The 14418-nt window shown below is 35.3% G+C and overlaps 1 protein-coding gene across 2 annotated transcripts in view; it reads right to left on the bottom strand.

The window, feature by feature from the left end:
• Window positions 1–224: 224 nt before the first annotated feature.
• The window catches only part of LOC141405486 (ras-related protein Rap-2a-like), a 68861-nt gene continuing 54667 nt past the window's right edge, over window positions 225–14418 (bottom strand). Inside the window, exon 3 of one of the 2 annotated variants that reach the window (XM_073989875.1) lies at window positions 225–1459. In XM_073989875.1, coding sequence (XP_073845976.1) covers window positions 1130–1459 — 330 coding nt within the window. In that variant the 3' untranslated portion in view covers window positions 225–1129. The remainder of the gene's footprint in view (window positions 1460–14418) is intronic. The other variant, XM_073989874.1, reaches the window with a different exon arrangement.

The raw sequence follows: 14418 nt of genomic DNA, 5'->3' as shown, positions 1-14418 counted from the left end.
GATTAAATGCCAAAACGTAGACCAGTACGGACACGTTTCCGGCGAAAAATTTTGTAGGCCCAAAGAAGACTCAATACCACTCTTCAACAATTGTTCATTTAAAAATGATAAAATGAATCAATAAAACAGCAAATAAATATTTTTTTTACTTTTACACGTATAGGATAAACGCCAGTGTTTGAAATATGAATATGAAAAAAGGGTTCCTAATTACCCTAAAAAAGTTTTTTTTTTCTTAAAAAGTAAATAAAAAATTTGTCTTGGGACGAAATGGGTTAATAAAAGAGAAACGAAAGTTCCAAAAAAAACAGCTTACGGACATAAACCGTAATTTAAGAATTTTTTAGGGAATGAACATTTGGTTCGCCTAGTTATTGTTAGATCTGTCCATTGGTTAAAGTCTTTTACTTTCATAGCGTGAGGACATATTTCTTTCTTAATTTGATTGCCTCCTTCGAAACAGCAAGGTATTTCGGGTTTTATTAAAAACGGTTTAGTAGGTCGATTTGTAAGTAGTCACCAAGAGCTACTATACAACTCAGTAATTTTGTTTTTCCTGGCTAAAATCTATGTATTTAGCTTTTTATCTTTCAAAATTTAACAAAAAATAAATTTTTAAAAAATGTTTTTTCCTTAACTTCAAATTCGTATTCCGTATCAGAAAATGCATGTCTAATTTTCAGTTCCAAAATGTTATTTACTATTTACTTAAATTGGTGCATTTAGTAGTTGTTTGTTTGTTAACATATATTATTTGTCACATTATTTCAGTTTATTTATCCCTGTCTATATATGTACATACATATTTCCAATCCCCATTAAAGACATCAAATAATTTCATGTATACTTGGGAATAATTTTCCAGTAAATTCCCAACACAACTCAACTCAACACACAGACACCGACGTGATAACAATTATCCTCTGAGAGTCATTATATTGTCGTTGCAAAAAATTCTACGAAAATCTTACACGTTTCATAGTTTTGTTACCACAACAACAGCAACCAACCAACTACTACAAGTACAGTTGATGATGGATGGCAATGTCCACAAAATCATAGCTATTTCAATGTTTGTATATCTGTCTGTCTTACAGTCTTACAATCGCCCAACATGTAATCCCCCTTCTTAGGTCATGGTGCAAGAGTGTCGTTTAAAGGCGCCACGATGTGATGGACTTTTGCTGCCTTTGGCCGATGTAAAAGACGGCAATGATTGACGTCTTCTGCGCACCGCTGGACTTAGATTATAACGTATGTTGGCCTGTACCAAAAGCTCCTTAAATATCTGTACAATTCCAGTATTTTCCTTGGCCGAACATTCGATGTAGCCGCAATGCCAATCTTCACACACCACCATTTCAGTTACTTCATATTCGACCTGTCGTTCACTTTCGTCTATGTCGATTTTATTACCCACCACAACAATGGGTGGTTTGGTGCCTTTCTGTGTGATAATCTGCAAAAAGAAGAAGAGAATAGCGTTAAGGATAATGTGAGATATGTGAGAAGTGATTAGAATTACAAAATTACCACATTTCTGTGCAAAGCTAATCTTGTTAATTAAAAGACTAATTCTGAGAGGGTAAATACATATATTTCTTATAATGTCATAGGAGATAGATTGAATTTCATGTTATGTGTTGCAATTAATGTTTTGCAATTTGAGATTTTTACGTTTTATTTTTTACGTTTGGTGTACAAAGGTAACCATAATTTTTACTAAGTATCCAAATACTTAACTTAAAGCGAGAACTATGAATAATGCTTAAAAATGTCTGTCTGTAATAGATATACTGAAAACTTTCAGAAAACTAAGGGTCAGAAAACTAAGGATATATTATGAACAAAGAGATATGCCTGAGCGTATCAGAGTGGTGGCCCTTACATGGGAAGGTGTGATAAAAATACATCTAGATAACATATCGAACTGAACATTTTATTTTATAAAAACACTCTAACAACAATATTGTAGTTCTAGGTAGTTCTCATGTAACGAATCATCCTGAATTGAAGCAATTTACTCTTACCAATACATTGTTCCATAGCATTTGCTGTAATCAGGTACCAGGAGTTCTTATTGCATAGTAAACCTCCCCGCGGAAAATTGTCAGTATTTGTCCATGATTTGCTATTGCCCCTCATAGGATTTATATCTAGATTTATGTCGGCAGATGTTAACCAAATATTATGTTGTAACAACTTGTATTCACTGTCCGCCATATGACGGTACAAGTTTCATTAGGGGCAAGTCCATACTTCCTCGGCAAATAGCCTGAAAGTTGCAAAAAACCCCTATGACACCGTGTGTAGTGGTTGGAGCGCAACATAACTCTCGAACAGATCTGCCGATTCGGTCCAAAATTTGACCTTAGTAATATTTTGTCCAAACATAGTTAAAGTTGGAAGATAAACCATATCGGTCCACTCCTTCAGGTACCTCTCTCACAAAAGTTCAAAAATGTTCGGAAAAATTGTGCGCACGATAACTCTTGAAGGGAGTGACCGATGTAATCCATACTTTGCACATCCTATTATTATTATTCAAATATGGACTATATTTGTCTACTCCTTCTGGTACCTCCACACAAAATTTCGCATAAGTTCACTTTAAGACCTGCTCTCGAATCACTTTAATTTTTGTTGAAGCGATTTGTATTCGCTACCTCCATTACGACGGTAAAAGTTATTTCAGGGGCAAGTTCATATTTCTTGGGAAAACAGCCCGAAAGGTGTAAAAAGCCCTATGTCACGATAACTCTCAAACTGTTCAACCAATTTGGTCCAACATTTGGTCTTCGTCTTATTTTATCCAAACTTAGTTTCATGGGGCAATACCGGACCACAACTTCCGGTACTTCTCCCCCAATAAAATGTCACTAAAATGCTAGGACGATATCGCTTGAATTGGTCAACCAATTTTATCCAAACATAATTCTCCTAATATTTTGTCAAAATTTAGTTTAACTTCTAAAATGACCCATATCGGTCCTCCCTAAGGGTACCTCCCCCACAAAAGTTCAACATTTGCGTCTAAGTGCAGTTAATTCCTAATCCACATTTTTGTCGGCAAGTTCAAATGTTCAAAAAGGGCCACAAAATTCTGAAAAGAACCTAAATACATTCGATCTGCCCGTAGATGAAAGTTTCACTTCACATTGGCTGAGGGTATATCTCATAAAATGGCAAAAAAAGGTGGAGTTGCGAAAATTTTGAAATGTTTAGAAGGGATTTGCATCTTTGAATTTTTAAAAATATGACTCGAATATTTTGATTTTTGTCGTTGGGCGCATCCACTGTGCGTATGGGGCAGACTAATTGACTTGTATGAATAAGGCAGAATGTTGAATACACTCCGGTTCATCTGAATAGAACCAACCAATATTTGTCTACAAATACCGTTATATCTGACGAAAGGAGAGGAATTGTAAATTATAATTTTGTGGACATGTAGAGTATATAGTCGCCGATATTTCCAATACCTAACATGTTTCACATATGCGTTATAACGGTACTTTTTACTCGCTTTATGAGAAAATGCCAAATATTAGCATTTTTAATGGTTCGCCAGGATAGAACCACCCTAAGAATTTACACAAATCCTTTGTTAGATGTGGTAAACTTTAACAAAAAACTATTTATAATTATAAATAAATGCCGTGAGTGTTGATTGCCATCAAATATTGTTCAAAAATTTGTATTAGGGTCTTGAAATTTAATGAAAATCGATGCTTAGAGCTCCAAAAAATATTTTTATGAAGAAATCGGTAGAAACAATTTATAAAGACAAAATTTTATACTGAATTATGTTCAAAATTTTCTATACTATAATAAAATTACAAAAAAGTCAAATTTGATAGGGTTATGAGTCCGAAACAGAGGAAATATGGTAAAGATAATTCAAAATTCTACCTTTCCAATCCAAAAATTGATATTTTATCACAGGAAAGTGAATGCAAATGGATGGGTTCCACCCAGTTTCGTTGGCTGTGGACATCTACAGGTCCACAAAATAAAGAAAATTCCACCGCCGAACGCTCCATGTCACCATCAAGTCCATGGAATTTCAAATGGTTCTAAGACATTTGATGTGAAGAAACAACTTAGCGATAGGGGAAGGCAGACGGTAATTTTTATACCCTCCACCATAGTATGGAGGGTATATTAAGTTTGTTTTTCCGTTTGTAACGCATTGAAATACTCATTTGCGACCCTATAAAGTATATATATTCTTGATCAGGGTAAAATTCTAAGTCGATCTGAGCACGTCCGTCCGTCCGTCCGTCTGTGGTAATCACTCTAGCATCCACAAAAATGGAGATAGGACGCTGAAATTTTGGGAAAATGCGTCTTTTGTTTGCAGGCAGGTCAAGTTCGATGATGGGCTATATCGGTCCACGTTTTGGTATAGCCTCCATATAACTGTACCCCCCGATTTACGGTATTTTGACGTTTTTAGCTACATTTTTAGACCAATATAGCTATAATTTGACATTTAGGGTTCTTAAGTATCAATAAACTTATATAACAAAAGTTGTGGACATAGGTCCACGTTTTGGTATAGCCCCCGTATAACGGTACCCCCCGATATACGGTATTTTGACGTTTTTAGCTACATTATCAGACCGATGTAGCTATAATTTGACATTTAGGGTTCTTAAGTGTTAGTAAACTTATATATTAGAAGTTGTGGACATAGGTCCACGTTTTGGTATAGCCCCCATATAACGGTACCCCCCATTTACGGTATTTTGACGGTTTTAGCTACATTATCAGACCGATGTAGCTATAATTTGACATTTAGGGTTCTTAAGTGTCAATTAACTTATTTAACAAAACTTGTGGACATAGGTCCACGTTTTGGTATACCCCCATATAACGGTACCCCCCGATTTGCGGTATTTTGACGTTTGTAGCTACATTTTCAGACCAATTTAGCTATAATTTGACATTTAGGGTTCTTAAGTGTCAATAAACTTATATAACAAAATTTGTGGACATAGGTCCACGCTTTGGTATAGCCCCCATATAACGGTAGCCCCCGATTTACGGTATTTTGACGTTTTTAGCTAAATTTTCAGACCGATTTAGCTATAATTTGACATTTAGGGTTCTTAACTATCAATAAACTTATATAACAAAAGTTGTGGACATAGGTCCACGTTTTGGTATAGCCCCCATATAACGGTACCCCCGATTTACGGTATTTTGACGGTTTTAGCTAAATTTTCAGACCGATATAGCTATAATTTGACATTTAGGGTTCTAAAGTGTAACTAAAGTTATATAACAAAAGTTGTGGACCTAGGTCCACGTTTTGGCATAGCCCCCATATTACGGTACCCCCGATTTACGGCATTTTGACGTTTTTATCTACATTTTCAGACCGATTTAGCTATCAATTGACATTTAGGGTTCTTAAATGTGAATAAACTTATATAACTAGTGGACATAGGTCCATGTTTTGGAATAGCCCCCATATAACGGTACCGCCCGATTTCAGGTATTTGGAGAATTTTACCAACAAGTTTTAACCGAATTATCTGTAATTTGAACATTTGACATTTGGAATTTCTAGTAGTCACCACACCTCTCCACCAAGAATTGTTAAGAAAGCCCCTATATAACGGTACCTCCCGATTTCCAGTAATTTGATGATTTTAGCTACAATATTAAACCGAACTAGCAGTAATTTGACATTTGAAGTTCTTAGTGGTCACAACACCTCTCCATCAAAAATTGTCAACATTGCTCCATGTTCGGATATAGCTCCCATGTAACGGTTCCTCCCAATTTTCAGTAATTTGGCAATTTTAGCTACAATTTTTAACATAACTAACTGTAAGTTGACATTTGAAGGTTGTAGTGGTCACCACACATCTGCATCAACAATTTTCAACATAGCCCCAATATAACGATACTTCCCGATTTTCGGTACTTTGAGGATTTTACTTAAAATGTTTAACCGAACGTAGGTCCATGTTTTTGTATAGCCCCAAAACAAACCTCCCGATTTTCCGTACCTTAGCTTTATTTTTTGGACGGACTTTCTGTAATTTGAAATTGAAAAGTCAACAAAAATTCTGCAACAAAAATTGTTCATTTAAGTTCATATTTTCGTATAGCCCACATACCTCCGAACTAGCTGTTAATGACATTTGAAGTTCCCACGTTATGTACCGACTTTCGATATTTTGAGGATTCTAGCTAAATTTTTTAACCGAATTAGGAGTTATTTGACATTAAAGGCTCCCATCAAAAATTGTCAACATGGGTCCATGTTTTATTATAACCCCTATATAACGGTACCTCCCAATTTCTAGCCCACCAAAAATTGTCAACAGTTAGATATAGGCACCATAAAAAAGGGCCTCCCGAATGAAGCATTTTATGTACATTATCTGAAACTTTTAACGTACTCACTTAAAATTGGGGACAGGAATGAATATTTTATGGTGGAGGGTATGAAAAGTTCGGCCCGGCCGAACTTAATGCTTTTTTACTTGTTTTGAAATGAAATGGTTTAATTTTAATGGTTATGATGTTCACACATCTTTTCCTTATGGTATAAGTACCGAAAAAATATTTCTGATCCGTTATTAAACAAAAAAGAGCGCCTATGTTTCGGTGATTTCCATGTCATGCGATATCTTCAAAATTAAAGCCCTTGATGTTGACATAAAGTGTTCGGCGGTAGGGGTTTCTTTATTTTTTGGACCTGTAGATGTCCACAGCCAACGAAACTGGGTGGAACCCATCGATTTGCATTCACTTTCCTGAGATAAAATATCAATTTTTGGATTGGAAACGTAGAAATTTGAATTATCTTTACCATATTTCCTCTGTTTCGGACTCATAAATCTATCAAAAGTGACTTTTTTGTAATTTTATTGTAGTATAGAAAATTTTGAACATAATTCAGTATAAAATTTTGACTTTATAAATTGTTTCTACCGATTTCTTCATAAAAATAATTTTTCGAGCTCTAAGCATGGATTTTCATCAAATTTCAAGACCCTAATACAAATTTTTGCACAATATTTGTTGGCAATCAACACTCACGGCATTAATTTATAATTATAAATAGTTGTTTGTTAAAGTTTTCCACATCTGACAAACGATTTGCGTAAATTCTTAGGATGGTTCTATCCTGGTGAACCATTAAAACATGCTAATATTTTGACATTTTTTCATAAAGCGAGTAAAAAGTACCGTTATAACGCACATGTGAAACATGTTAGGTATTGAAAATAACGGCTACTATATACTCTACATGTCCACAAAATTATAATTTACAATTCCTCTCCTTTCGTCAGATATAACGGTATTTGTAGACAAATATTGGTTGGTTCTATTCAGATGAACCGGAGTGTATGTGCTATTTAAATGTGATTTTCCAGGGAACTCCACCAAGTAATCTTGCATGAAGGTTTCTAACTGCTTAGAGGTCTATGTTATATGGAAACAGTTGCCAGAAAATACCTTCAGTGCATATATCTAGACGAAGATTCATCATCACATCAGTATAAAGGGGTAGAGGAAGATTCAGATTTCCCCAAGAGCACAACAACGCAAAGCACGTAGAAGAAAAAACAGCACCACACGTTCAAATGTTTAGGGTGTACTGCGTCAAGAACCATGCAAAAGCGACTGTTACTAGAATCCTTTGGCAGAGGTTGACAGAATTGACTACAGGGACGAATTCTCCTAGACTGTTACCAATACCACAGGTTCCCCCAAACTACCCAACAAATGTTTCTAAAAATCTCTTCAATCTGTTGGTGCCTTTATATCAAACAAGTAAGAAAGTATCAGTCAGCTATGCTGACGGGGATATATCCTCAGCCACTGACCAAAAAAAAAAAGACACCAAACACAATAATTATGCCGTATATAAAGTATGTATATTGATTTTACCGTAATATGGGGCTATACCAAATCATTGGTACATACCAAACATTTTTAGTAACCAAACTTCTTATAAAGAACTCGAAATATTAAATTACGTTCAACTAAGTTTGGAGAAGAGCTTCCAAAATTCAATTTTTCCGAATTTTGTGTAGTAGGTACCCGAAGGATTGAACCAAAATCGTCCATATTCCAACCTGATACATGACTGAATGAAATAATAGGATGTGCAATTAGAAACTCCCTGCGAGAGTTATCTTGCCATTTTGGTTGATGCAGTCAGGGTTTCTTGGAGCTTTTACGTCAATATCTCTGGAAGTATGGGCTTGCGCAAGAAAAAACTTATACCGTCGTAAAGAGAACCGCAAGGACAACCTACTGAAACAAATTTCAAAACGATCCGGGAAAAGCTCTTAAACTTCACTTTATCCGAATTTTGTGTGGGAGGTACCTGAAGGACCGATATAGTGCATATTGGAAGCCGATCTATATTTAAAAAGGAATAATACAATGTGTATAGTTTGGAGCAAATCAATTGCTGCCTTCGGGAGTTATCGTTCACACCATTTTATAGAAAAAATTTTAACTTTTGTGGGGGATGTACCCGTGGAAAGGGACCGATATAGCCCATCTTCGAACTTAAACTAAGTTTGGACAAATTATTACGATATTCAAAATTTGGTTCGAATCGGTTGATCCGTTCGAGAGTAATCATGCGCACCAGCCAGAAAGACAGGTGTACAGACAGACAAACGGACATGGCTAAATCGACTCCAAATTGGCTGTAACGAATTTCGTCCAAACATACTTCGTGTCTAAAACCGTTATTTCGATAAGGCACATTTTTGGTCGTATCTTGGTCTAGCCTAAAGGCTGAGGGTATAAAAACGGGCCGATCTGGACGATTTTTGGTGGAGAAGTTTCGTGACCGCTGAAAACCTCAAGTGTCAAAAATTTAGGTAAAATCACCAAAATACAAAAAATCAGGAGGTACCATTATTTGGGGGCTATACCAAAACGTGGACCTATCTTGATAATTTTATGTAGAGAAGTTTTCTCGTCATTGGGAACATTAAATGTGAATTCGGTCAGAAAATGTAGACAAATAGCCATTAAATACCCTAAATCGGATTGTACCGTTATATGGAGCCATATTGACGATTTTTGGTGGAGAAGTTTCAGGACCACTTAGAATCGGAAACGTCAAATTACAGCTAGTCCGGTCAAAAAAAAAATAGCTAAAATCCGCAAAATACCTAAATCAGGAGGTACCAAAACGTGGTCCTATATTGATAATTTTTTGTGGAAAAGTTTAAAATACCCCAAAACGTGGACCTATCTTGATCATTTTTTGTGGAGAAGTTTAAAATACCCTAAATCGAGATATACCGTCATATGAAAACCTCAAATGTCAGCTAAAAAATTTAGCTAAAATCGTCTAAATACCTTAAATTTGGTGGTAGCGTTATATGGGAGCTATACCAAAACGAGGACTTATATTGTCCATCTTCAAACTTTACCTGCCTATGGAAAAATACACTAGGGTGCAAAATTTTAGCGTTATATCTCAATTATTGCGGATGCTAGAGTGATTACAACAGACGGACTGTCATGGCTAGATCGTCTTAGAATTTATCCTGATCAAGAATATATATACTTTATATCGACGCCTCCAAACAATAGTATGCTAAGTCGACTTAGCATGTTTTCAAGTTCTTTACATTTTTATATTTAACGTCCTTTAACTTTAATTCTGTCAAATTTTGGTAATGATCGGACAATCCGAACAGAAGTTATAAGCAAATATTGACTTAGCATAGCACTGAAGTTCAAAAAAATTTCCAAACTTTGAGAGCTTGTCCTGCAAAACTCGCTTTTCAGAATTAGCAAACTATTATTTGGAGGTGTCGAACGTCCTTTAACTTAAATTCTGTCTAATTTTGGTAATGATCGGTCAATCCGAACAGAAGTTATAAACAAATATTGACTTAGCATAGTACTGAAGTTCAAAAAAATTTCCAAACTTTGAGAGCGTCTCCTGCAAAACACACTTTTTAGACTTAGCATACTATTATTTGGAGGTGTCGATATGGTCGCAAATGATTAGTTCGAAGTGGTACGTACAGAAAAACAAACTTAATATACCCTCCATACTATGGTGAAGGGTATAATAAGGTATTTGGAGTTCCCAGTGGCCAAAAAACTTCTTCACCTAAAATTGTAGACATTGGTACTTTCGTAAAATAATATATAATGTTGAAGGGTACAAAAAGTTCGGCCCGGCCTTTACGAGAGAAGGTCCCAAAAGTTTAAGGGGTCCATCCGTGTATGGGCCTTTCCACATGGCTATTTGAAGCATATTGTAGTTAACAGATGGTTCCATTTCAAATCCATTCAGAAGTTGATTTTAGGTGTGTTCGTTTACTCAATAATTTGTACAAATTTGTACAAGTCCAGTAACTTCTTGTAAACGACTAAGGTCTTTTGCATTGTACTGTAGAGTAAACGAACAACATCCAGTAAAAATTCGTACAAATTTTGAGTAAACGAACACACATTTTGAATAGTAGTCTTTTCGAATTTTTTCTTTAATCAAAATCTATTTCGATTTAATGCAAAATGTCGATTACTGAAAATCGACTCAACATGACTACTCATCACCTAACAGCCACAGAACAGCTTGCAGTTGGACATTTGGTCAGTTTAGTTTATTGTAAATGGATTGTGGTTTTTAAGTCTGGTATATCATGAGAGACTGGTCATATGTTGGATAAACCTGCCTACCAACTCCATCGGGATTTTCAGACAAATAGACAATTGATTTTCCTTACATCAGAATCTTCAAATAATTAGTAAAGTATGTTTAATATTTGATTGTTCATAAGTTGACCAAGGGAGGAGGAGGATTGGAGGATTTTATACGAATTTTCAAACTATTTACCTTCTCCTTGCTGAGGATTAAATAAAATAATTGGAGTAAAATTTCATTGTAATACTCGTATTTTGCCTGGTAATGACAATTTATTGAAATGATATTATACTAAGAAAATAAGTAGTATAAATAACTAAAGAGTTCCCTAAACTTTCATCATTTATTTTCTATGAAAATTGCCTTTGGATTCTATAAATAAATGGTAAATGTGAGTGAAAATGTACAATGAAAACTTCCAGCAGCTAAGTTTTCTCTTTCAACTGAAATTCTATGAAATACTAACCGTTTTGAATAGAATACAACAACAATTTTTGTATACAAATTGTATGCCAGTAGTTCAGTGATATTTTCCATTTAAACAGCAGGAAATGAAAGCAAACAAGACGAACTAAAAACACGGTCGTCCGAGTAAATTGTATAGAGAATATTTACTTACACTGTGCCACAAATTGGAACTCAAGGTCTGTGCGGTGGAAAATTCCTTTTGGAGATGTAAGCCCTTAGTGAGTATATTAAGAACCCAAAAGGAAATTTTCCCCATAGGTCAAGTTTCTGAGATATCGCGCGATGAATTTTTTGAATTTTCGCCTGTGATGCTTGAGAAAATAGCTTTATATCTCTGTTTGCCGTTATTGTAGCTTCATTTTGAGATTACATGCCTTCAGTCAAATCGAATGGCGACTCTTTTTGTAGAACATTTCATTCTTCTAACTCAATTCCTTTCATGTCCTTTTCGTCCTTTCTTTCTTGAACCGTAGTAAAAGTACCACAAGATGAGATTTTACAGCATCCAAATATTCCACAAAAATGTTGCTCAGAGAATTTTAGGTATGGTTCTCATTGACAACTAATCGATATTGTCACGTTTTCATTGTCTTTTTTGACATTTACCCGGTTTTTGTTCAGAAAAAACCTATGTTTTGTTTTTCTGTATATTCGTTATTTGCTATGTATTGGTAGGTAAACATACCCATTGGTTATCGCTTATATTGACATCTGGGATGTATCTGAAATATTTACTATATATAGCTCCCGATATGCTGAACACGTTAATGACAAATTTTCTTGGAGAATAGATCCGGTTATCTAATATTTTGAACCGGATATAGCGATATAAAACCCGGATTTTTTACCGATTTTACGTAACCGATTAAGGTTATATGTATACCATTAGAAAGCTAATAAAATTGCCAATCAGGGAAAATAAATTTTTTGACAGCATCTTACCTGAGTTCGGTGCTAAAACAAAAAACCCGTATTCTTGAACCGTTTTTAAGGAAAACAAGTAAGAACAGACTATTGTCGGACGGGGCCGACCATGTGATACCCTATACCACTAAACGCGTCTTCTTGGGATAAAGTTATAAGATGTGCATTAGAAATTTTACCAATTTTCACACAAAAGTTTTGATCAATTTAACCCGCTAAATATTATCCGATCATACCGTTGACTTGCACGCTACTTCTTCATCTCAAACCAAAACTACGTTTAAAATTTCGCGCCGATCGGACTATTATTGCGACCTACAGAGCGGCTACAAAATCGAGCAAAAATTTTGTTTTTGGTCCATTTCATCCCTTTAACATTTCACGATCATCGCCAAAAACTAATCAGTTCTATTCTGGTCCAAACCCGACCTCCATACTAAATTTCGTGACAATCGGTCCATAATTGCGGCCTCTAGCTTGATTACAATTTTTAATGGACGGACAGACGGACGGACGGACGGACGGACACACATCGCTAAATCGCTTTATCTCGTCGAGATATGAAGTTTGGTATACCACATGAGGGGTCTACGACGAATATTTCGCGGCGTTACATGAATTTTTGGGAAAACAAACTTATTATACCCTTTTCCACATTGTGGTATAGGGTATAAATATCACTGCGCGTAAATAAGAAGATCAAAGCTTGGTGGGTGAAATATTCTTTTTGCCGATGAAAGTGGATGAAGTTAATATTATGAACCCGGAAGGACAGTTATGCCGTAGGTCAAACTTCTGAGTTATAGCGAAATGGAATTTATGTTACGGGTTTATTGTCGTTCTCTTAAAGTTCATCAAGAATGTATGCATCACGCCATAACTCAGAAGTTTGACCTACGGCATAACTGTCCTTCCGGGTTCATAATATTAACTTCATCCACTTTCATCGGCAAAAAGAATATTTCACCCACCAAGCTTTGATCTTCTTATTTACGCGCAGTGATATTTTTCCTTAAAAACGGTTCAAGAATACGGGTTTTTTGTTTTAGCACCGAACTCAGGTAAGATGCTGTCAAAAAATTTATTTTCCCTGATTGGCAATTTTATTAGCTTTCTAATGGTATACATATAACCTTAATCGGTTACTTAAAATCGGTAAAAAATCCGGGTTTTATATCGCTATATCCGGTTCAAAATATTAGATAACCGGATCTATTCTCCAAGAAAATTTGTCATTAACGTGTTCAGCATATCGGGAGCTATATATGGTAAATATTTCAGATACATCCCAGATGTCAATATAAGCGATAACCAATGGGTATGTCTACCTACCAATACATAGCAAATAACGAATATACAGAAAAACAAAACATAGGTTTTTTCTGAACAAAAACCGGGTAAATGTCAAAAAAGACAATGAAAACGTGACAATATCGATTAGTTGTCAATGAGAACCATACCTAAAATTCTCTGAGCAACATTTTTGTGGAATATTTGGATGCTGTAAAATCTCATCTTGTGGTACTTTTACTACGGTTCAAGAAAGAAAGGACGAAAAGGACATGAAAGGAATTGAGTTAGAAGAATGAAATGTTCTACAAAAAGATTCGCCATTCGATTTGACTGAAGGCATGTAATCTCAAAATGAAGCTACAATAACGGCAAACAGAGATATAAAGCTATTTTCTCAAGCATCACAGGCGAAAATTCAAAAAATTCATCGCGCGATATCTCAGAAACTTGACCTATGGGGAAAATTTCCTTTTGGGTTCTTAATATACTCACTAAGGGCTTTCATCTCCAAAAGGAATTTTCCACCGCACAGAAACCTTGTTGCACAGTGTTATTTATTCATTGTCATAGTTTTACCTTGGTTAAAAAAGAGTCGATAGTAAACATCTCGCATGGCTTATGATTAAAGAGAAGTTTGTTATTTCTCGTTAGCGAGAAGATTTATAATTGAAGGATTTTTTTCAATGACAAAGTCATTCTACACAAACCACTCATTATGGTATTTTTCACAGTTGTTCAGCAGTTACATTTAATATGGTGCGTTGGAGAAAGCAATGAATGCTCTTGGGATGTATAGATATCTATTAGGGCTCTAACCAAAAAATTACAACGAAATATGTTTCAGACAATTTAGACACGATTTAGAATGTAATAATTTGTTCAAATTTAGATCAACTTTGAAAGAGGACCATATTGGTCCACTTCTCGGGTACCTCCCCCGCAAAAGTTAAACATTTTTCGTTAAGATGGTGCGCACGATAACTCTCGAGGGGAGTAACCGATTTGCTCCATACTTTCCACCACGTATTATTTCTACGAGGAAAATATCAGTAGTGGAATTTTGTAACTCATTTTTC

This window comes from Musca autumnalis, unplaced genomic scaffold (assembly GCF_047663935.1).
Source record: "Musca autumnalis isolate F117 unplaced genomic scaffold, ASM4766393v1 scaffold_5, whole genome shotgun sequence".
In the NCBI taxonomy this organism is placed as follows: Eukaryota; Metazoa; Arthropoda; class Insecta; order Diptera; family Muscidae; genus Musca; species Musca autumnalis.
This window is presented reverse-complemented; position numbering and strand designations above follow the sequence as displayed.